Below are 26,215 nucleotides of genomic sequence, written 5' to 3' on the forward strand. Positions count from 1 at the left end.
GTTTTGTTTCAAAACTTCAGTATTAAATAATTCTATAACAGTGTATATGCATCTTATATAAAGTAAACATTTCCTATCACAGTATGAAGAAAACAAAATGCAAAGTATTAGAATCTGTTTTTGTAAGGAAAAAGTTTATCCCTGAAAATATTCGTGCTAATAAAATCCCAAAGATTTTTCAAACAACCTAAACTCCTTAAAATGATTTTATTAAAACTCCATTTAAAAAAACATTTACAAAGGGGTTTCTTTAAATTTTGTCTTAAGACCTTCAAAATTATACACTCTCATTTGATTTGATTAGATTAGAAAGAAGTGATGAATGATATATCCTTTATGCTCCTATAGTTTAAAATCAGTATGGAGGTTCAAACTGCCTTGGAGAGGGCAAGTGAATAGTGTAGTTCACAATTTCCTCAAATGCAAATGTAATAAGTGGCAGTTGCCCTATAAATTCAAGATTTTTAAAGTAGAGAATAAAAGTCAACTGGAACCAAGTAAACAAAGCTCTTCATTCTATTCTGAACAAGCTAGGACTCCACCTTTCTTTCCTCCAAAATTGTAACTTATCTCGCTGAAAAAAGGCCAAATGAGAACATTTTATTAATTTTTTTACTTGCAAGAAAAGAACACTCGTTCTTACCCACCCATTTGCAGTTTTACAAGCTCTAGCTCTGATCAATAACAAACTAATGATCATGTTAAGTGACCAGCAAGTTATGAAGCAAGCAAGCATGCATCATACAACATAAACATGCAAGCAATTAATCAAGCAAGCTGTAAAATAGGTAACCAAGCAGGCACATTATGCTATTAACAAATCAGTTATCTGTCAAGTTTTGGGTACAACAACCCGTGCTTTTTCTTTGCCTTTTTTATAAAAAAAATTTTTAGGTTTTAAATAAAGGTCACTAAAAATTTTACCAATAACAATGACAGTTTGATGGTAATAAAGAATCTGCCTGTTTCTCTTGTACTTGTCCAAATCATGTTCAAATATAAATTTCCATGTCTTGATTACTAGGTGATATTGCTTACCAAGGCCAAAGTAACAAGTTTTGAAATATTAAACAGTTGTGGTCAAGTTTTGCAAGGCAAAATGGTTGAGGGGATATGCATACAAGTCAGCATTTACATAAGCATGCATATTCACTTGACACTTTCAATGACCCCTTTTAATGCATATTGTCCTATCTTTGCATCTATCGATCCATTGAGGCTTATTGTTTTCCAAAATTCATCACTAACTCACTGACAAGAAGTCACCTCTTTGGATGAATCTGATTAGACTTGCAAAATACATCCTCCTCCTTTCTCCCCTCACCCTCACTTCTGCATGCCATTCACGTCAGCATCAACCAGCAATAAAGCAGTTCATGTATGTACACATTTACTACAATTTCTCTTTGATCAGGGAACTGAGCATTAAGACTGACAACTACTATTTGTTTATTAAAATTATCACAGCTGTAATCACAGGATTCCACCTATGCAGTTCAACTTACACTTGTCCATTTGATTCTAACAATTACCTGCCATTAGTAAATATGTTCCATGTCTCCCACAGTTGCAACATGAAAGTTTGAAAATTTACATACAACACATTAAAGGTAACTTGATACAATAAATGGGAATATACCATTCTTTGAACAAGTTCATTTAAATACTATTAAGGTTACAGCAAAACTGAAAGAATAAAGCTATGCGCTAAAAATACCTTTATGAGAAGTTCACTGCTATACAGTAGTCCCCCTCTTACAAGGCCACCCCTACTGCAGCAGGGAAGTGGCCTTATAATGAGGGTGGCCTTTCTAGAGGGGGATGACAAATGTGAATAGTAAATACATATTAAGAAAGTCACAAGTACATTTAATTTTAAAGCATTTAATATTTTCATTAAAATATCACAGGCATGTTGTGAAATAAATGAAAAACAAACCGTTTCATCATTTTCAAAAGAATGTTATGAATAACCATTGATACAGTTTTAAAACTGTCTTTATAATTATGTTACAGATCACATCATCTGTCGCTGTTGGTAACAATCTAAAAAAACAAACCAGTCTCGTCACTATTAAAAATGTCATTGCTGTCATATCCCCTGCATATATCGTTTAGTCCTTTTGTTCCAATCTTCAACAACTTCATTATTAACATCAGCTGATTCTCCACTAAGGACAGAATACTTAATATTGTGTCGCACTTGAAATCTGTGCAACCATCCGTTACTTGTGGTAAAGTAATCATATCCAAATTCAACTGACAAAATTGTTGCTTTTTCTAGTCATTCAAATCACATCTCCTGGCTCAAACAATCTTCCTCTCTCCGTCCATTTCACCTTCCCACTTCTGCAGAATTGTTTCCTTATCTTTCACGATATTGTTTATCAGAGTCTTTCCGACATTAGTTTTCTGCTAGGATCCTCGACCCCCCCCACCACCGAACCTCTTGGTCAGTTGAATTACTTTCACTTTCTCTTCTAAACTGATCATTTTTCTTTTCTCGATGACATGTTGATCTTTTTGCAGTAAATTACTCATGTTGCCAACTACAATACTGATAAAACAATTTTTTTTATGCATCTTAACAAATTGCCATGTGTTTTTAAAGGAATGATCATGTCATGCGATTCGCTAGTCGCAGTCTGGTACCCTATTGTTTTTATATATTTCTTTACATTAAGTGAGGGAAGCCAAAACAGCTTCGATATGTACCATTTAACATCATGCAGATTTGACCTCGCGGCCGTTAGGATTTGTAATTTTGACAATTATTGTCAGTAGTATTAGCCACTAATTATCTAAGTGAACATCTTACTAAGGGAAGCCATAGAGACTCTATCAAACCATTTTCCTGCTGACTTGTGTATTGTACATTGATGCTGCCACTTCTCAGCTGTTTACTACTGTTCAATAATTGTAATCTTAACAATTATCAAAGTGACTAAACCGGACATATTATGATAACACAGCAGTAAGGCTAATTGGATTACATGTACTTACCCTTTTGTATGGATCAAAATTTGAGTCTTTCTCGGCTTTATGGAATAAATGTGGCTTCACGTGAGGTGTAAGTGATATAATATTAACCTTAGTGGTACATGTACTTTAGTCAACACTTCTTTCAGTAACGAAAACTTGATATCGGAAAACAGAAATCAGTTTACTTAACACACGTTATGAATAAAATAATGGTTCTGGATACATATCAAAATAAAATGCGGCTGCTTGTGAGGGGTAAATTTGATATTGCATTAATATGCTGGCCGCGTTAGCCGGGTGGCCTTTCATGAGGGGTACTTTTGAACACAAACTCATCGGTGCCAATGGATTCTGGCCGTAAGGAGCGGGTGGCCGCTGGTCAGGGGGGTTGTTCAAGAGGGGGACTACTGTGGCTTATATCCATCATTTCAGCAAAAAATATGATCAAGAACCACCAATTTCTCAAATACAGTGGAGCCTCATTAATCCAGACACATTCATTCCCAGTGAATATGTCCAGATTAACAAGTTTTCTGGATAATTGAATCGTGCATTTTTATTTTACAATGTCATTCCACCATATACATGCACATGCTAGCTGTAAATGTACTGTAATGCTTGAAATAAATGAATACATATCCTGATGTGTGCTTATTTGACATTATAACAGGAGCATGTACATACATGTACAGTAAATTTAAGTTTAAATAATTAACGCATCGAACACATCACACTATGTACACGTACATGTATTTCCTGAAGAAATCTGTAACCTTTGTTTGCCTGGATTCTTTGGATGATCTATCTGCAATGATTATTGATAGTGTCCATAGATTCTCAAGGGCTTCACTATTGTGTTTTATGTCATCACCGGTGAATATTGCTGACGTCTGCTCAGAATACGAAATGAGTGTTGCTATGCTGTCCTTGGCTTGGTTGATGGTAATGTCTTTTCCCTCGGGGTCAGCAGTGGCATCATCGTCTTCATTAGCATTGTCTGCAACCTCATTTGTAGATACCAGCATCAAAATGTTGTCATCGTGGAGTTGTTGCCCAGTCTCTTCCACATCGTCTATCCATACGTATTCCTCGGCAGACATTTCAGCCTGGGTGGGAAGGTTTCTTACTATATCTCTGAGCTCACTTAATTGCGTCTCATCTCCATCATCAATATCTTTGACAGTTGTGGTTGGTGTCAGTATGATCTGTACATGTAGCAGCTTGAGATTGTTGTTTGTGTCACTGAACCCCACTGTCATTAACATGTTTATTGCCTGCCCAATGTCCACAGTTTGAACCTTGCCTTGCTCAACACAGTCAATGTAATGTCTAACCAGTTGTTTCCTGTAGTAAGCCTTGAATGCATGCATTATGCACACGTCCATTAGCTAAATGTGTGCTTTGTATTTGGCGGAAGGAAGTGTAGTTTTAGGCTGCACATTCGAATGTCCCCTTGTGTGTGGCTTGCAGCGTTGTCTACAAGATGATATTGAAGCCATTCAACCAGTCGATGAAATGTTCTGCCGGCATCCAAGCTTTGCGATTGTGTATCTCATGTATGTGTCTGGGTTATAAGTTTTGCCGAAACACCTAAGTCTGTTGACTTTAGTGATGACAAATGGTTTCAATTTGATGGTCCCTGTTGCATTTGCAGTGAACAACACGGTGATCCTATCTTTTGATTTTTTGTTGCCTTTAATGTTGTGGGTTGCTAAACTGTAGTTTGGCCCCAGTCGGAAAAACAATCCAGTTTCGTCCAGGTTGAATATGTTTTGTGGGTCATAGTCTTGCAGTAGTTGCTGTAGTTCTCTGCCAGCCTGCACTTTGTTCATGTCAGCACTCTCTGCTTCTCCCTCGTACAATTTGTGCTTAATGCCCCGCTGCTACCATTCAAAGATGTTGAACCCTACTCGCTCTGGGGTATGCAACTGGTAAATCCAATAAAAATCTCCATCTTTCCTATTAATATTACTATTTGAGAGCTTTTTATCAGTTGTTGTAGGGTTTAGCGCCATTTTTTTAGCACAAGATAGGCAATACATGCAGCCAGTACAAATGGTGGAGGAAGATCCTGGGGATAACCACAAAGAACCAACAACCCACGAGAAGCTATTGGCAAGCTTCCTTACATACCGTATTGGCTGAACCTGAGACTCGAACATACAGTCAGGTGAGACAGCAGTGATCCATAATGGTGAGCGCTTTAGACCACTCAGCTACCCAGGGACCTGCTTTGTACCAGATTACAAGATTTATATTAAGTAACAAGAATAAAGATATTGTGTTCAGATAGGTTAGTGTATAGACACTTAGACAGTAGCAAACGCTTGACTCGTTAGCATTTTGAAACATCAATGTCCAGCTTTATCTTTTTGTTACTGTTCACATCTCTTTTAATCACTTAATTGCGGACAACTTGGAAAGAAGTGATGATCGACTTCCAGAGAGATTTCATCAGGATCTCTGTGGTTTTGGGAACTGTCACATTGGTATCCCACATAGGGTCATATTCACTTCCAGTTAAATATTAACTGTAAGAAAAGTGATGACTGAAAGCATGTCAAGGCACTAAAAGTGAATTTTTCATTAACAAGAGATACAGAAAAGATACAAGATTTCCAAGATGGCTGCCATGGCAGCATTATTGTATGCCAGATTGGCATCATTTTATTAAAAACCAACCAGACATCATAAAATATGTTTTAGTGAAAGCCCCATGTTGATATGACCACCCATTCAGGAGGCGCTGCAATAAAACAATTTTCAAGACAGCTACTGGGGTGGACATACTGGATGTCTGCGAGGAAACGTTCTCACCTAAATTTAAGCAAACATCACAAGAAGCCTTCTGCTGAAACCCCCCCACATCAATATGACTTTCTCTTCAAGATAGCTGCTGTGGTGGCCATATTGGCTGTCTTGGTTGCACAATTTTAATTTAGGCCCAACCATGGGATGAATACATGTTAAGTTCATGTCAAGTCTCCAAATAGTTTAAGGGCAATAGTGATAATAAGCTTTTACTATCAGACAGATGTATATGAATGGGTGATGGACAACACAAGTTGTTGTCATTGCAGGGTTTAATGCCATTTTTCAGCTCAAGATAGGCTATACATGGAAGACAGTATAAATGGTGGAGGAAGAACCAGGGAAAACCCCAGAAAAAAATCACCTACCGATGAGAAGCTACTGGCAAGCTTTCCCACAAAACCACATTAGGCAGATCCGAGACTCAAACTCATGCAAACAGGTGAGATGGCAGTGATCTGTAACAGTGAGCACTTTAGACCACTTGGCCACTGAGGACAACACAAGACCTTCTGGTCTATGACTAGTAAAGCAAGAAAGACACTAGAAGGGCATTAAATAAATGTGCTCAGTGAATCTAGATTTAAGTCAGGGGGCCCCCGAGTGTTAGAGTGGTCTAAAGCGCTCTCCGTTACGGATCACTGTCATCTCACCTCTGTCTGCGTGGGTTCGGGTCTCCGATTCGGCCAATGTGGGTATGTGAGAAAACTTGCCAGTAGCTTCTCGTGGGTCGGTGGTTCTTTCCGGGGCTACTACCTCCTGCCGAGCTCTGTAGTGTCAAGGTCATGTATGATACACTAAAGTAGGTGGTATTATAGAAAGGTAGACAGATGTAGCTGTACAATGATACCAAATAATCTGGAATTTCTAGTTGCGCTACAAAATACAGAGGGACCCGATTTAATTTTTACCCAAATTCCACCGTGATCGGAATCCAATTTTGTGTCTGGACTTTTTGGTCTCAGATCTTAAGGCAAACAGACAGATGAACCTTTGCAAAAAGTAGGATAAGATGGGCATTTGGAATAAAGAGTGGTCTCGATGCAAAAATAATGAGTCCGTTAAGGGGAAGAAAAAAATTTCAACCTTTACCCATACTGTCAGTTTATAGGGAGCCAGATAGCCTCAAGAACATATACAAACTGATGTAACTTGCCTTTGTGGTGGAGTATTCACTACTGTAATCTAACAGTAGGTTCAGCCAGTTTTAAGCCATTACTCTTAGCCTGAGAAGAAAACTGGAAAGTAATGTGACTGCTGCAATGTGGCTCTGGCAACAGCCTTCAATGAAGTGTCAATATAGGCAAGTGGCCATAGCCCCATCATCATCAACTTCAATTCTTGTGCAAGACAGGTCCATCTAGGCAAGGATTTACAATTTCTCTATTTTGATTCTCAAAATCAAAAAGGCTTATTACCCAAAACATAAGCTAGCCACATACTTTAGTAATGGTATATTGCTGAGATCGGAATGTTTTGTGCAGCAACCCGTTTATTTTTCGGCTAATGTCGGTATGTGAGAAAGCTTGCCAGTAGCTTCCCGTGGGTCAGTGGTTCTTCCTGGGGTTTTACCGGGTTCTTCCTCCACCATAGCCTATCGTGTGCTGAAAAAATGGCATTAAACCCCACAGCAACAACCAGTTTATTTGTCAGCCAGTGACCAAAATCAATAATCTTCCTTACCGTACATGTAAGCTGGAATTACAAGGCATAGTCTATATCTGACGCAGAACAGAAGTTATTACACATAAAAAGCTTTCTTCTTGTGGCCTTGACCTTTGAAACCAAAATCAAAAGCCTTCTTCAGATCCGTGTAGGATTAATGTTATTACACACACAAAAAAAATCATATTTCAACTAATGACTTCATCTTTGAAAACTAAAGACTTCATCTTTGAACTTTTGACCTCAAGATCACTAGTCTTCTTTCTTACATGAAGCAGAAGCTATTAACACATTAACCCCTGGAACTTTTTGACATTTTTGCCTGAAAAACTAGTAATAAACACATTCTGAAAGCTATTTCTGAATAAGACTCGAAAACAACAAATCCTCGGTCATCTTTCAATTACATACTGCCTAGTTGTGTTAGAAACGTAGTTTTTCAGTGGCTATTTGACTCGCTCATGAACAGAAGGGTAAAAGTTGGACTTCTTTTTTCTTTTCTTTCTTTTTTTGCTAAACGGAGACATTATTTTTGTATGGAGACCACTCATTATTCCAAATGCCCATCTTATCCTACTTTCTGCAAAGGCTCATCTGTCTGTTTGCAGTTCATACTGGTTTGACTTAGATCTGAGACCAAAAAGTCTAAAATCCGGACACAAAATCAGATTCCAACCACGGGCAAATTTTGGGTTTAAAAAAGTCAGGTCCAAAAATTGGGTTTTTCTATCTGTATTTTGTAGTGTAACTAGATATTCCAGATTATTTGGTATCATTGTAGAGCTACATCTGTCTACTTTTCTATAATACCAACCACTTTGGTATATCATGCATGACCATGATGCTAAAGCTCGGCAGTAGGCTATTACCTCCTGCCCTGTAAAGTCGTTGCTAGGGGTTAATGTGTTTAATAATCTTTGGTTTCTGAAAATGGTTTAGGAATTACATTTTTGTGCAGAAAACAATGTTCATTTCTAAGCCAGTGAAGTCAACATTTCCGACTTCTGACCCAAATATCAATGAGCTTCTTCCATATTCCAAGTATATGCCATTCATATACTTTAGTCCAGGTCTACACCATAGAATTAAAGTCATCTTCAACTAAGTTGAAGTTATTGTTCAGCCTTGATTAAGGAAACTTGCCCTTTGCACTCATCTCCAATTGGTAGGATCCATTCCTAAGCCAAAATGAAAAGTCTTCCCAAAAATTTGGTAAATGGAGATACTAAAAAATTTAAGTTTAGTCCACAAACAAAAATATTAACAGATGGATAAACAATTAGACTTGCAGTCAGATGGACAGAAATTACAATATACACTCCCCTTTTTGGAGGTCATATAAAGACAGCTTGAAGAAAAAATATGCTTTATGAGGACAATCACAAATATAAACTCCAGATCAAAGGAAAAAGGTAAATAATCCAAACATAGTTTCATTTCCACAAAAGAAGCAAACCAAAATTATGCTGTTTAACTCATTCAGCCCCAGACCCGTTATCAGTATCACTGCTGCTATGCCCCAGCAGCGCTAAGCTGTGTCTAGCTGCGTGTGCCCCAGAGTTTTTACCTGTTTGAAAAATTTTGTAACATCGTGCACATGCATTCACTCTTACCTTAATTTCTCTGCTTATATCCAATTAAAATCCAAGAAAGTTTCACCATTTATTGCAAATAAATTTGTCTACACAGTGATGTATTTTTTTTCCCTATTTGTCCAAGTCCTTCACGACTTATTTATACAGAATTTATAAAATTATGTGCAACGTTTATCCGCAAGAACTCGATCATCATCGCTGTCAGCATCCTCATCTTCGGACGATTCAATCTCAGAAACTTCTATGTCCGAATCGAAATCTCACAAAAGATCCAACTGCCGAACATATCTTTCCTCAGCTTGCTCAGTATTTTCAAGATCAAACCCGAGAAACTCCTCATTTTTGCTCTCATCAAAAATCACTCTTACGTCCGCCATCATTTACGATTTTTCATGACCAGAACACGTGTAGTTAAACCACTTTCAAAACAGGAGCCCTTAGCTTCTGAACAATTCAAATTTCCGCAAATGAAAGTAAAATCATTTCTGATTGGTTTAATAGTTGTTAGTTCTTGGAATAAACCCATTTCTAACCAATCAGAGACGTTGAATCTAACACACATTCATCACACTTGGAGACGGGATCGGCCATTGAATGCAGTAAAAAAATCACGACTACAGGCGGGATCGGCCATTGAATGCAGAAACCGGATCAAGCCTACAGACGAGATCGGGGCTTAAAGGGTTAAGGGTCAGACACATTCTACAACCAGATGGGACATGGCAGCCTTGACTGAATGTGGTATTAAATGAAAGAATTCTGGCTGAAAGCAAAAAGTATATGGCAAATGGATGGAAGAGAAGTCACTGTTTGAAAGGACAAAATGCAGCATAATATGCAAACAATGTAATGTTGATCTTTATGTAAAACATAAGTGCTTTTACAAATATCACCAACAGCAACCTTGAAATTAGAACATAATAACCAATTAAACATTTGTTAATAATTATAAATATAAATCTGAAAACTTCGCATTAAAAAACAAGTCATTAATCTATATTCAATTCATAGATTTTCTTATTAATCCTGTGGAAGTCAGGTGGACAGAGGAATCAAACAGACAAAAGGTGGTAGTTGTTATTGTTGCTTTGGCTTCAGCACCATTTCTAGCACATGATAAGCTATATATGACAGCCAAACAGGTAGAGTGAAAACTGGCAAGAACCAGAAACAAGGGAAGCTAATGGCAAGCTTTCTTACATATCCCATTGGCCAAGCCGGAGATCATCTTCGGTATGACTTGGCTGGGGATCAAATCCGTGACCTCCAACATCCGGGGTTGACACTGTAACCAATAGACCACTCGAGCGGTCTATATGCTATTGTAATGAATCTTTGTATCTAGCAACTGACCTTGTCCAAAATCAGTGAGTTTTGGTTTTAAAAAACTTCTCAGTGACGAGCATTATTATCTTAAGCGGAATCAAGGACATTACATATTTGTTTTGTAATAAAAAATATAATGACCAAGGCAAATAATGCCAAAAAAAACTAATCTGAATACAAACAGGCCCAAATAAGCTAGATATTGCTCAGATGATTAAATAGCAAGACAGGTGACCTCTTCACCAAGAAGGATTACAAATACTCTATGATCACAACACTATGCAAACATGTAATCAACATCTATATCATACCGATTTTACATTTTTACTGTTGTCTTGGCATGTGTAACCTATGGCCAACAAGCCAGATCCAGCTCACAACATGGCTTTATCTGATTATTTACATCTAGTCAGAGTTTCCTCAGTCCCCTGCCACCCCTTTTTTGATATTTGGATATTTATCTTGTGGTGTAGCATCACAGTCCACTACCTATTGAAAAGCTGGAGTTCACTGACACCATTTGGTGTCAGCATTGGGTAACCACTTACTAGCCAGCCTAGCAAACTTGAACAACTTTTCATCAAGATAAACCTGCATGAAATGGATAGGAATATGATTTATTTTCCCAAAGATAACGAGCATAGCATTCATCATGTGTCTTTAATCCACTGACAGACGAGACTAAAGTACATCACTGCTGAAATCTGACCTGGATCTTGCCATTTGCATTCCGAGTCAGAGGACTATACAAATCTCACAACATATATGTCAATTATATCTTAGGTCTGTGGATTAGAAATTAACCATTTCAAGTCTTCCCCATTTATTTTGAGGCATAATCATCTCTATCTAACAGCATATCATCATCATTTGGCCAGTACTTTTTGTTAGGATGATTAGTGTCAAGGTTAGTCAATCCCCAGCATTTTCAGATGTGGGTATTGCATGGATATGTTATGAGGTACAAAGATTTCATAATCAAATCTATGGTGAACAATGATGTACTATGTGCCAATCCATACGAAATGTTTTAATTCATTACAGAATCTATTCATAACAGAAATTTAAGATGTCATGTTTTCTTTCCAGTTACAGGCCATGAAATGCATTATTTTACCAATGAAAAAATAATGAAGTGCAGAGTAAAATAAAGAACATGTAGAATGAATGCAAATGGAAAGCAAAGTAAACACATAATATCCACAAATCAATGATGCATTTCATACAAATATCCATTATTTCAAACTGATGATAAATTTCAATAGTTAAAAAGCCCTTTAAAATGGTAATCCAACATTCTTTAAGCAATTTTTGTCCCTGCAATCTATCATATTGTAAGAGAAAATAAAAAATAAAAAGCATCTGATGTGATTACATGGCAACACTTGCAATATGCATATCTTTATTTGAATGAACAACATATCTGCAGACATGTATCTGGAAGTGGTTTTTACAACTGTTGCACTTTTATTTATTGTTTATACAATGCAGTCTCTTGCACTGTATGCATTTGCTGTTTCATCCAACACATTCAATAAGACAAAACATGGTATATCACGTTAAAACTCTGCAATATGGAAAACGTTGACAACACCTTTTCATAAAATCAAGCAAAACTGATGGATAAGGCAAGAAACGCAAAACATGAATGCATTACTTAACCCATAAAAGAACAAGAGATACTGATCGGGATACGAGCTCTCATCGAGCCAACATTTGCAAAATTTTCAAATGCAAGAGCGGTCAAGAAATCTTGATTAATACGTTTTCTGTGGATATTTCTTACAATGTTGTTCAGTTTTTGAAGACTACTGTTTCACGGTTTTTCAAGTTTTTCTAGCTTCATCCATATTTTATGGTGCAAATTCCCCCCCCCCCATATTTCAAGACTATGCCATAACACTTTCAAACTATAAATTTCTGTTCAAAAGTTGTTTTTCTTCAAATAAATTATTTTAATGTTTTCCACAAGAATTGCCATATCTGATGGTAGATTGCCACAATCTAAATAAAAATCAAACACCTCTATGTCAGGACACTCACAAACTTGGTAAAATGCTATAGAGTGATTTTTGATAAAGTAAAATTTAAAGGTTTTCAAATTTTAGCTACATCAGCCTATCTACAAGCAAGACAGCAAATGTTTTAAAAAATATTTAAAAACACTACATCCTTTCTAAAAAATATTAAAATCGGTAGTTTTTGAGAGCTGAAAACGGCAAGTGCTGATGACATGTGCCAATAGACTAATACACGTCATACATAAGCTCAATAGACCTAATGTATGTACAAATGGGCTCAATAATCAACCCATGTTAGTGAAGCACAAAATTTTTATAGCAACTTTGTGGAACAACTGTGCCATGCACACCAAGATATATATATATATATATACACATACACACACACACACAAACTGCATTTTCTTTTATATCAGTTCATCAGGAATTGACCTAAATGCAAAACTCGACCAAGGTCAGACCTGGTTAACACTGTACACCTCCCTCAATAACTCGCGTACAACGGGGTCCATAAACATAGACCGCACTATAAGCAAGGCGAGAGTTACCGAGGGACCTTCAAAAATTGAAGAAAAGCGTGGGGGGGCACATTAGGGAACTGGGCTGTTTAATGACTGAATCCTCATTTTACAATCACATCAATAATAATTTTAATAAAACTTTTTTTCTAATGAAGTTGTTCGTTTATCTGTTTAACCCTTTACCTCATGCAAGCGTCTTTGGACGCCTCTACTCCATTCGCATGGAAGTGCCTTTTGACGCCTGCTGTAAACATCAGCCATTTTTAGCTGGTTTTCGTAGCACCACCTTTGGGGAAAACCCCCCTATTAGATACTACACTCATTTCTGCGAATGACAATTACATCAGATCACATGGTCGCTATTCATGCACTGGTCGATATCTGCTATTTAAAGTAACTGGTCATAATCTCCACTCTCCAAAATGGTGGCCACAGATTTCATTCAGTACGCACGAAGTTTTCACGATTAGAATCACAACCACGAAAGATTCAATAAATTAGGTAAAGTCTCTGATACTGATGTAGGCAGCAATTAGTTTTTATAAATTATTTTTAAATTTGATATTTCATAGTGTTGATTAAAATTTCCAGGTCCTATCTACCGTTTTCAACGATAAAACGAGCGATACAAAGTTTCCATTACCAATTTTTATCGTAATTTACTTCAAGTTCAACAAACAGGGATACATTTTTGGGGTATTTTCGGGTTTAAAAAATGGGATCCACGCCAGACACAGCGTTATAAGTGGGTTCGCGAGTTATCAGGGCACGAGTTATCAAAGGAGCGGTGTATTCCACATACAAGGTTGTGGTACAGCATAAAAAAAGGATACAGGACTAATTGTGATATATGCGGTAACCAACTGCACTACATGAATTCAACATAAGGCAACAAAGAGTTTAAGACCCAGAATCCGCTGGGTTTTGAGTACATAATTTATCAATGTTTAAAACATGCAAACACACAGTAAGATTCATGCTTACCATATGATCTTGGCAAAACTTGCTGCAAATAAACAGGAAAGTGTTAATATTAATACAAAATATCATGCAAATCTTTGTTTCTCAAAGGTGGTACTATCCACACAAAAAGAGACAATCCAGAAGAAAAAAACCTTGTCTACCATGTCTGATTCTCTGTCATGATCAATTGAAACAGAAGTGAATATGAATGGTTTCACTTGTACAATTTCTTAACAGAAGCCCAGGCTACAGTATACAGTGCTGAACTGGAGAAAGATTTTCAAAAGTCATTCAACAGACTATCATTTTATACATGAACTAACAAGGAACAAAATAAAACAGTTTGAATATAATGGAATTCAGGTTATCAACTTTACCAAATCTGGAAGCATGTCATGCAGTTTGAAAATGGGAATGGGTCATATACAGTTGCCATCAGACAAGATTTTGGTCTTATTTAAAAAAGCTAAAAAAATTATAAGAAGGGTTTGGGAGGTCCTCCCTTAACAGGGTCTCAGGGCCTCCCACAAAAACATTTCATACTCATAAAAAAACTCTTTCTGTAATGGGAGTTTCCTCTGATCCTTGCCACCACATTTTTGATATTTGGATATTTATGTTAGGGTGTTGGGTCAGAGTCCATTCCCAATAGAAAAGTTGGTATTCGCCGACACCAAATATCTCAAATGAGGTGACAAGGGTCAGAGGAAACTTGGGCTACTGCTCCTGGTGCAACTTATGATCATAAAATAAACGATAATAATCATTTGAAAAATAAACTTACCAAAAAATATTCAACTCGACTTCAATAATTTCACAATATTTATAGTCACATGAATTTGTTCTCCAATACTATTGATGCTGCAGTTATTTCATGTGCATGTCAGTGTTCACACCATAATCAAGTCACAATAATTTCCAATATTTTGTAGCAAATATATTATACTTCACTCTTTTCATAACAAATCTGTAAAATAAACACCCAAGTACATCAACTTTATACAAATAATCCAATACATTCACTTGTCTTTTTCTCCACTGGACACAACATGTTGATATGCCAGTCGAGCTCTTTTAGAGACTTTGGCAAAGATTTCTTTATAGCCTTCCTTTCTGCCATCACCGACTTTTTTGGCTCAATGTGCAATAGTTTCTTTTTCTACTCAATGAGAGCCTCAAGCTGGTGCTTGTATTGGCGACATGCAGTGTGCATATTCTGACAGAGGGCTACATATGTTCTTTCATGCAAGAAATTATTCTTCTTATAGTAATTGCATTTTTTACAGACGCCTTCTGGGCTTCAATTTTTCATATGCAGCTTCTTTTGTAGGTGTTGTTCCAAACTCTTCCAACCACGATTACCATTATTCACATCTTTATTGCAGAGGTCACAAAATACCAGTTTTCTATGTTCAGTTTTCTTATAAAATGACCAACTAAATTTCCATCAACTTTTCACTCAGCCACTCCCATTTCCATACATGTTTTAAACCTTTATCTAAATTTCTATTGTCATGGTCTCTCTCAACTCGGGATGCCATGTTTTGCAAGCATGATTCTTTTTTCCATTGCCATCAGTTTCCATTATACGAAGATTCATTGGATGAATCTAAACCTTTGACCAATCAGTATACTCTTTATGAGAGGAGTTGTTGTTGTTATAGGGTTTAACGCCATTTTTCAGCACAAGATAGGCTATACATGGCGGCCAGTATTAATGGTGGAGTAAGAACCCAGGAAAACCCCGGAAAGAGCCACCGACCCACGAGAAGCTACCAGCAAGCTTTCTTACATATCCACATTGCTGTCTTACATATCCACATTGGCCGAGCCAGAGAATCGAATCCACACAGACAAGAGGTGAGATGGCAGTGATCCGTGAGGGAGAGTGCTTTGGACCACTCAGCCACTCGGGGCTCCTATGAGAGTTGTGTGCTAATTGATAGAATGAATAATAAACAAGGGTCGCTGTGGAATGGGGTCGAACAGATTGTTTTTATAAAACCGGATCAGAGATTTTTTTTTTAAAAAGGAGTATATCGAGAAAAATAGATACAAGTCAGGAGAAAAGTGGAATTCCATTTTAAAACGGAGAAAAATCTGTTTGAGAACATTTCAACATAACAGCAAATCCCTCATTTAACTCAAATATTTCTGTTCCAAATCGTGGTTATCTGCTATAAGCATATAACTTTACCAATACAGTCAAGCTTTAATAAGGGTGATCTGTACCTGCTGTTTGCGTTTCTTACTTCAAAATAAAAAAATGTGTGTGTGTGTTCTTTGCAATGACTAAAACTGCTAACAATCTGGGTAATAACAGGTGTGTACAATGGTTGAGCAGGCACTGGCATTGGTGGTCCATCATTTCCCTTAAATTGGTTGATCAATTAATGGATTTATAAATTCAGGTGAGAAAATGTGAAGACCTTTTTATTGTCTGGTGTTTGGTTGAGTATGCAAAATGACTGAGAAAATATTTGCTGCCTACTGTTTACCCTGGATGAAGCAACAATTCACATGATGCATTGAGGATGAAAGCAAAGGTTTAATGGCTTTATTATTGATGGTTCAATAATAATTATATTAAAAGCTATCAGCTGACAAGAAACAAACACCTTCAAAATAAAAAATAAAGATGAATTTTTCTCTCAAGAATGCAACTATCTTGCCAAATTATTAACACATTAACCCCTAGAGACGACTTAACGGGGCGGGAGGTAGTAGCCTATTGCCAAGCCATGTATCGTCATGGTCGTGCATGGCACACTAAAGTTTGTGGTATTATAGAAAGGTAGACAGATGTAGCCCTACAATGATACCAAATAATCTGGAAAATCTAGTTGCACTACAAAATACAGATAGAAAAACCTCATTTTTTGGACCCAATTTTGTTTTAACCCAATATTCGCCCGTTGTCGGAATCTGATTTTGTGTCCGGATTTTAGACTTTTTGGTCTCAGATCTAAGGCAAACTGGTATGAACTACAAACAGACAGATGAACCTTTGCAAAAAGTAGGATAAGATGGGCATTTGGAATAATGCACGAGTCAAATAGCCAATGAAAAACGATGTTTCTAGCACAACTAGGCAGTATGTTATTGAAAGATCACCAGGGATTTGGTGTTTTCGGATCTATTCAGAAATAGATTTCAAAATGCGTTACCTACTCGATTTTCAGGCGAAAATGACAAAAACCTCCAAGAATAATGTGTTAAATGAAAATAAAGGGGGGGGAGGGGCACTAAAGCTTTGTTGTACTTCAAACAAAACTCTGAACCAATGGCTTGATTGGGTTATATCTGAAGTGTGCTACACCGAAGTACATTATAGCAGGATTTCACTGTATTGTGGTATAAATGACCATATTGCAATATGATTCATATAAACACTTCCACCAAGATGACCATTTGTAAAAAAAAAAACATGCGACAACTGTCAACATGATTTGCTAAGTCTGATTATTATCATTAGGGCTCAGGGAAACATTTTCCATGCACTCATCCCCATCATCAATGTACTCAACATAACCTACTTCTCCGCAATACTGTTTATGCTTTTATCAGAGAACCAGATACCTGATGCAAACTTGATATTCAAATGGGTGAAAACAATGAAAATATTATGTTCTAATATACGGCACCATACACAAGCATAATAAGAGAAAATGTCTGCATGCCGAGAAATTGCAGTTGTACAAATAGCTCATTTCTTAGTGGCATTAACATTTGCAGTTGCATGTTTTTGTAATCTTTGTGCCATTTTACTGTCCAAAAAAAAAAAGCATCCTTTTAAACAGGCTAACTAGCACATCATGTCTTTACAATTTGAATATGGAAGCCTGGATATATTTTGATACTAGTCTGGTCAGACACTGTTATGTCAGTCTACTTAAAAGTCAAGATCTACATACAACAAATAAACATGATGGGCACCAATAAGGCATCATGGTTTTTTACAGTGTCATTCATCATTGTTTTAATACTTTTAAAAACAATAAATTTAATTCAGAACATACCATTACTAACAGTAACTCTCACAAACAAAATTAAGGCTTATTGGATAGGTTACTAAATACAACTGGACTGGCAATCAGAATTTTCATCTCGAAAACACCAGTGACCTGGGGCAAGTGTAACTCTGACCACACAAAATATTTTTTAAAAAACACAACATTATAACATTCTCGGTCTTCAGTCAGATATGTGACAGCTCTAAGCAAGAGAAACTTTCTTCACATGAAAATGATGCAAAGTATCAGTGTAAATGTCAATACCATCAAGAAATCATGGGCTACAAATGAAATTGAGACATAATGCATTGATTACTTTAACCCATTTTACTATTAAGCCTGCATCAAGTAGGTGGCTTCTTTAGCAGCAAGTTTTATATTGCCATGTAGGAAAAGTGGGCAAAGGATTCTATAACTGATGTACACAAAACTGTTCAGTGGTACTGAACTTCTTCACTTGCCAAGAGTAGAAAATGCACTCAAGAATTATTCTTGAGGTGCAAATCAACATCTAATCGGCCCAACGACGAGACAAGTATCAAGTTTCACTCTGCCCAGCCAATTTATACCCAGTCGGGACAAGTGGCTGTTTTAAGCCCTTTATTATAATAATAATATGCTCTATCAACCGCATTTCTCCTTATACTGGGGAACAAATGAGGAAATATGGGTATGGCCATGACTGGAGTTTTCAGCTTAAAAATCAATAATGACCTTTTATCGTGGAGAACGTCAACTTGTGCACATGGTGAGATTACTAGTAATATCTAAAGAATTGCTCATACTACAAAATTATTCAGCACACACTACTAATGATTTATACATGTCATCTTCCTTGAGTCTAAAACCAAAGCAAGTCAAAACAATGCTCTTTGCTTGCTGATTAAGCAAAAGATCTGGTTCAGGCTTTTTCAATAGCAAATAACCCTTTACCTCATGCAAGCGCCGTTGGACACCTCTACTCCATTCGCATGGAAGCACCTTTTGATGTCTCTACTCCATTCGCACGGAAGCACTTTTTGATGTCTGCTGTAAACATCAGCCATTTTAAGCCGGTTTTCGTAGCGCCACATTCGGGGGAAAAACCCCTATTAAATACTACATTCACTTCTGCGAATGACAATTATGTCAGATCACATGGTCACTGTGTATGCTCTGGTCGATATCTTCTGCTATTTAAAGTAACTGGTTCATAATCTCCAAAACGGAGGTCGCGGATTTCATTCAGTACTTACGAAGTTTTCACAAAACCACAACTATGAAAGATTCAATAACTTCGGTAAAGGCTCTTACATCGATGTAGGCAGCAATTAGTTTTTATAAATTATCAAATTCAGATGACTTAGTGATGTAGACGCGGACAAAAAACTTGTAAATTTCTAGTATGAGAAATGGCAGCTATGGTTGGTCACGTGGTCTCAATGACTCGACGGTGAGTTCTCTCAAGATTTTAAAGCACATAAATTCTTTCGTGAAAAATAACTACACAGCTATAACAATCGGACTTTACTCTTAAAGTTTTTCACACATAACAGATGTGTACCAAAAATGTAAAATGGTTAAAATTGCTGTTAAATGTAACATACACTATATTGCTTAACAGTTAACAGGCAGGCCTATGCATAAGGAGTCAAATTGGTAACAGGTGTTCTATTTATAGTGCACTGCAATGGGTAACTATGCTCTATGAGGTAAAGGGTTAACTATCAATATTACGAAACCACAGGTTTGATTACAGTGTTTTTTTCACAATACTAAACTTTTCAAGTAAACAAAAATAGTTCCATAACCAGTCTCACAGACAAGTTTAAAATAATGAGAAAACTTTTGTTTGCAACAATATGAATTGCAATATGGTTGTGTATATATTATCTTTATACCACTAAAGACAACAATAACAAGGGTCTTCTCTGGATGGAATTATTCTGACAAGAAGAAATTACAAACTTTGCCATTTCATAAAAACTCTAAAAACTCTTGGAAGGGTTTAAATTTTAAGTTTATGCACATGGTAAGTAAAATACAAAGACCACCACAGGCACAAGATTTCACTTAATCAATAATCCACAATATGTATTTATATTCATTATTCCACAGCATGCACATATATTAAACCTAACAATCTCAATTTAAGAAAAGATGTTCTCTTAAAATTGGTCTCTTTTTAACACAAAATGAGCAGTTTTGTGATTTAAAGCTACAATTACAAAGCCATTAAATTATGTGGGGACTAAATATTCATCCACACAGTCAAGATCTCTCATATTACAACATCAAATGGATATCAAAAGTATTCATACCTGTGTTGATCATTAAAGGCAATGTAAATGGGATGTGCCAGTCATGTTGAAATTTTGTTTAATTTTTAAAAAAACTGGGTAACCAAATATTTATGTAAAGAATTCTTGACCATGGAATGGTACAGATGTAAATTCAATTGACAGGCTATCCCATATACACCCTAGGTACATATCAGATGCAATAACCATGAACTGTTTTTAATACAAAAGATGTGATCTGTAAATTTAATAGCAGACACAGCCTGAAAAATTGTAAACAGTAATGCTGCTACTTTACATGTGAAAATAAAGTCCAACAGCATTATCCTCAAACTGGAGATCTAATATACAGGTAAGAGCATATCTTTCAATTTTAATTTTCTTCTTTTCATTTTCCATAACCGTTCAAACATAAACCAATGGGCATGAAGAGTGAAGTTTAAATCCTGAGCTTTAAATTCTTGAATCAGAACTGGCCAAGATTTATCAAATGAATCCAGTTTTATGTGCTTTTAGATTTTTTAAACAAATATATATCACATCTGTACCTCTATTGCTTAGCTGATTCCCAAATAACTGCCACACCTCAGTCAGACCTGTCACTATTTGTTTGAAGAGAAATATCTTCGGACAAGTATTGTAATCCTAGAGGCAACTGGGCAGCAGTTTTGAAAGTGCTGTCCAGAAATTCAGAGTTTTGCTTTTATTAAACGCATATAAAATTCAAAGATCACATATCATGAACATAACAACATGCACAAGAATAAATGGAAAACAATGCAATGAATGTTCTACCTACCTGCTTTCGTATGGCTGGACCTATGTTTAACTTTCTGTCTTTGAACACCAAGTTGTCTGCCTACAAAGAGTACATTTTTTTTATAAAAAATAGTAGTAATCCCTTCTGATTAGATTTTAACTTAAATACTGCAATTCTTTAAGATTGCTTCAACCATGCAGATTATTCAGTGAATGCCACAAAACAGTTCTCAAAAACTTTGAAAGTGTTCATCTTTTCACAAACCAATAAAACAAGCATATCTGGAAAAATGAGGGTGTCTGTTGGGGAAAATCATCCATGCAAACTGCTGTCCATCAGAGATTAAATATATTGATGATTATGGATGTCAACATTGTGGCTCAGAATGGATTGAAGTTTTATTGCCCTAATTGGAAAGGTTCAGCAATATTGTTACACAACTGTGGATGTCCAATGAACTTGCTTGTCAGCTGATCTACTGCAGACAGTACAGAATGCTCTTTTCAAGCTATGCACAATGCCTCTGTAATATTCAAGGCCCACTAAAACTACAATCACATGAACATGTGAGAAATGAAAGATATATTTTGGAGTAAAGTAGCTCGTGAGAGCATTTAGGTGCTTCACACACTAAACAAAGTAGTCAGGTGCTTCATACAATATACAAAGTTTAATAAGACAGTATGCAAAGATTAATAGAACAGTGATTTTAATAACACGGGGGCGGAAGAGAAAGAGAGAGAGAGAGGTTAAGCAAGATTCAGTTATTCATGAATCAAGGAGATATCATAGGGGTCATGCTACCAAGCAAAGTAAACATCGCCTTGTTTTGTTAGGAAAGCAACAAAATAACTTTGCCTTGTGATTTATTAGAGGTACATTGCCAATATATTTTTTTTAGATGCCCCCTTACCTTTACTAGGTTAGAGTTGTGTTATAACGAAATGTATTCATCAAGCAGCTAGTGTTGATATCAATTACGCTCACAAGGCATGTGTTCTGACAGATGATTGACCATTAACCCTTTCCCTATCACTACCCAGTTTCTTCATGTTATCCTTGATGATAAAAATGTACAAACTTGTGTTTCAAAACATTAACAGTATGTAATTTGTGTTTTAAGAACAGAATCGGTGATCTAGATATTCTTATTGCCTCTTCTACACTATTTCATCATAAAATTATTCTGAAGCTTTAAGTGAACCAGTAATGGGGATATAATGGTGAACATCGCAGAGTTAAGTACAAATTTCTTAAGTTGTCTGTTTTTGTAAACCAAGGGGCAAATACTTTCAGAAAAATATACCACTCATAGAGAGCAAAGCCTAGGTATTGTGTATTTTGTTGTTGAAAATTTAGCTTTAAAATGCATTTATCTAGGTTAAAAATGTATAGGACAATGCTATGTAGTCTAATTCACAAGACGTGCCTAAGGTCAAAATTCTTTTCTGCCTCTGCTTTTTGTTAAAATACAGAAAGAAAAAAAAAGCGAATACCATTTAACCAATGTGTAAAGCTACTACAAGTATAGAGACAAATAACAGAACGATACATTTGCAACCCTATCACATACATGCCAAACCCTGACGAAAAAGTGTAATCCAAGTGGACAAAAAGAGGAATCCAAGCAGAAAAAGAGGAATCCACATATAACATGCTAAAAATTCAATACAACCTCAGTATTGGAGTTCCTAAGATGAGCTAATTCGATGCATTTCTTTGTCTTTCAAGTGTTTCTCCACATAAAATTTAGCAACATGCCCAATATTAAAATCGTTACCGCACAGACTGCAATGAGCATGATGCTGCTCTAGAATACAGGGACTCGTATTGTTGCTTAAAACTGACCGGTCATACATGTACTATATAGTACATGTATGACAGGTCAATTTTAAGCAATGATATGAGCCCCTGTGCCTGAGAATGGAACGCTGTATTATGCCATTCATGTATTCATCTTTGAAGGATTCGTCTTTTTTGTCTTTTTCTGATCCACCTGTGAAATTTTTTGAAAAAATATGTGCTCTAACACAAACATCAACTAGAATACATCTGAAGACTTTTAGTGCGAAATAGTACAATTATTTCCACACAGCCTGCAATAAACATCATGTGATGCTGCCCTTGTGTCCTCATCTTTGGGGGATTCTGTTATTTTTTGTTTCTTTTATTTTTGGCCTTTTTCTAATCCATCTGTGAAATTATTTGAAAGGAGATATTTTTGCTCTCATACACGCATCAACTAAAATAAATTATACTTTTTAGCGCCAAATACCTATAGACTGGTTTTGTACTAAATATAAATTAGAAAAATGAATCTGCAAGTAAAGATTAAAGATTAGAAAACCAGCCTGTTCTCTCCTCACTAAGCCATACAGCTGTTATAAATAGAATACGAGGCCGAATTGCCCTCACATACATGGTACAAGGGTTATTCAAACGTGTTTAGAAATCTTTCAAGTGTCATTATTGGGAACTTTTAGAAAGTTTTAAAAAAATTCAACAAAGAAAAATATGATTATGGTTACTTGATTAAGCATTTTTATTAACTTTCAATTACAATAATGTAATCTGGTTACTCAGTTAACATTCGTTACAACGTAGTTTTTATTATTCTCTTTTAAAATCATGTAGTAAAAAAACTCGAAAAATGCTCTACTTGAAAATAAAGTATTGTTTAAATACAATATTAAATGCAAATATAAATACTGGGGAATAGAGGGCATAATTCAAATAAAAGCACAAACACACCTCCCTAAAATTCAAGTCTAGCTTGACACCTGTGTTAATATGACATAAGACAATGAAACATCTTAACATGACTGCATGGATTTCTCAATTATTAAATAAAAGAATAAAAATTAAATTAAAGAAAAAGGATATTTCTTTTCAATCACAGTCGCATTACAATAATTTATTCATCATTTTCTCACAATACCCAAAATGCAGCCTGCAGTCCAGCTACAGTGCATCAAGTACATGCGACATGCTTCTAAGTAATGAGAAGCTACATAGACACGTTTTTATTTACTGCAGACCAACTGTTTGTATGCATTCTACTAGACACATGCAGCTGTACTCTTTTGTTTACAGCTTAAACAATATAAAATTAAAGGTGAAATGTTGAAAAAAATTAGCACTTTCTCAGATCTTATGATCTAATACACTTGTTAACTTAAACAATAAACTGCCTTTATCACTATCATCAACCAGTATTTGCCTAACAAAATTGTCATCTAAAGGCATAAGCCATTTTGGGTTTTCTAGGTAGCCAGTATTGTAAAGGTGATTTTATACAACTTCCTTGATCCAAGATCCAAACCACAACAGAATGCTTGCCCTGGGGCCCAATAACCATTCAAATTTAGTTTCATAACCATTCAAGCCAAGCCAAAAAATCCCAAAGCAGTTCTTGCACATCAATGGTCTCTAAAAGCAGGAATTCATACAAATCTGGTACAATTCACGCAATCGCACACCCTGGTAGCTTCTCTGCAATCTATTGCTGAATCAGACTTGCTCTGATCTCAGATCGTTTACAACAATCAAAAATGTAATTTAATTTACTGTGATAAATTATATCAACCTATTCCTACTGTTCTTGCAAGTCATTTATTAATATGATTAGCCTACAAAAGTGAGACCGCTCCAATGGCCTAGTGGTTAGAGTGTCTGCCTCAGATGCGGAAGGGAGGCCGTGGGTTTGATCCCCGGCCGAGACATACCAAAGACTTACAAAATTATACTAACAGCTGCCTCACTTGGCGCTCAGCATTAAGAGGTTAATGTTAGGATTAGTCAGCCTGGTGTCAGGATAATGTGACTGGATGGGATGTCATGCTACATGTCTACAGCATGATGCCCCAGTGCTAGACATCACTATAAACTGCCACACTGCAGACACTGTAGCAATACGACTAAAAAATTGTTAAAGCTACATTAAAAATCCAAATCACACACACACAAACATGTGATTAATTGACACAAACAAGAGGGGAACGTGCCAAGAGTGCGTTTAGTTTTAAATCTTGTTAAAAATCATGTTTCTCTTTACTACACGATTCAATATATCCAGTATTAAAAATTCGGAAATGAAAATGTCCTCTATATATTTTCAGTTTCATATAGCACAAGATTTTAAACTAAGCTAGTAGAGGAAGCAATATTATGATATCTGAACACGTATTTTCAATTGTGGTGAAGAAGAAATTTTGGCAATTATGTAGCTGCTATCACTAAATACTCAAGTAAATTGGTCTTTCAAATATTCTCAGTTGTCTCACACATTTGTAACTGGGTTAAAGCAAATAAAAAATTAGTCTTCTACTTTAGTCTGTTAGGGTAACATGGATGACAATTTTCAAACAACTGTTTCACTTTTTCAAACAGTGAGAGGTCAATAACTGAAATGTTTTTGTCAACTCGGAGAAAATGAACTTCAATCTCTATTCCTTATTAGATTAGAGACAAGTGTTAGCTAAGAGTGTCTCCTTGCATATGTGCGTGATTCAAATGAATATTCTGTATTGATGGTACCTGACAATCTTTCCCCTACAATACTTTCAGTAAACATTTTGGTTTACTTGATTCTCAAGTGGAACCTCTTCAATAATTCTCCTTATCAGAATGGAAGTAGATGTTTACAATAACGACTTACAGTCTCACAGGTCACTACTAAGGCAGAGTGAAAATAAACAAGGAAAGGATTACAGAGATCATTCCATCATCCAAACCATAAATACTTATTATTATTGTAACTTTGAATTGGACAATTCAACAAAGTTCTGTCCATTATACAATCTGAACTCTCTTATTATTCCAACTTCGAACTGGGCAACTAAGCAAAGCACAGGTGCATTTTTGTAAAAAGCCGTCAGAGAATACCACTGCTTAAGTATTCAATGATTGATATACAGAAGAAAACACATTCAAAATGAGCAAGCTTTCCTGATCTTCAACTATCAAGTTTTTAAAAACAACACAATCACAGTATATTATAAGTTGTAAAAATCATGACTTAAATTCAACAAGACATGCTGAAATGAAATTGAAAATTAATTTTACATACCTCCTTTTTGATTAATCTTTCGGCATCTTCTTGATTTTCAAACGTGATGAAACCATATCTGTAAAGCAAAATACAGCTGACTGAATAAAGAAACTATTAAAAATAGTGATTACATTTTGACTTCTGCTTGCTCTTCTATAAGAGCTGCACAATACAAGTAAAAGGAGACTGGTTGGGGTGGAGAATCAGATGGCACTTTTCTCAGACTTCC

At 36.0% G+C, this 26,215-nt stretch overlaps 1 protein-coding gene across 8 annotated transcripts in view; it reads right to left on the reverse strand.

Moving 5' to 3' along the window:
- The window catches only part of LOC149779383 (protein boule-like), a 207,236-nt gene that overhangs the window by 144,746 nt on the left and 36,275 nt on the right, over positions 1-26,215 (reverse strand). For all 8 annotated transcript variants that reach the window (XM_089940024.1, XM_089940022.1, XM_089940018.1 and 5 more), the window contains exons 4-6: positions 26,005-26,062; positions 20,976-21,035; positions 13,906-13,927 (exon numbers count right to left, since the gene is read on the reverse strand). In XM_089940024.1, the coding sequence (XP_089796150.1) occupies positions 13,906-13,927; positions 20,976-21,035; positions 26,005-26,062 (140 nt within the window). The remainder of the gene's footprint in view (positions 1-13,905; positions 13,928-20,975; positions 21,036-26,004; positions 26,063-26,215) is intronic.

This window comes from Sinohyriopsis cumingii, chromosome 17 (assembly GCF_028554795.1).
Source record: "Sinohyriopsis cumingii isolate HCF-2022 chromosome 17, ASM2855479v2, whole genome shotgun sequence".
Lineage (NCBI taxonomy): Eukaryota > Metazoa > Mollusca > Bivalvia > Unionida > Unionidae > Sinohyriopsis > Sinohyriopsis cumingii.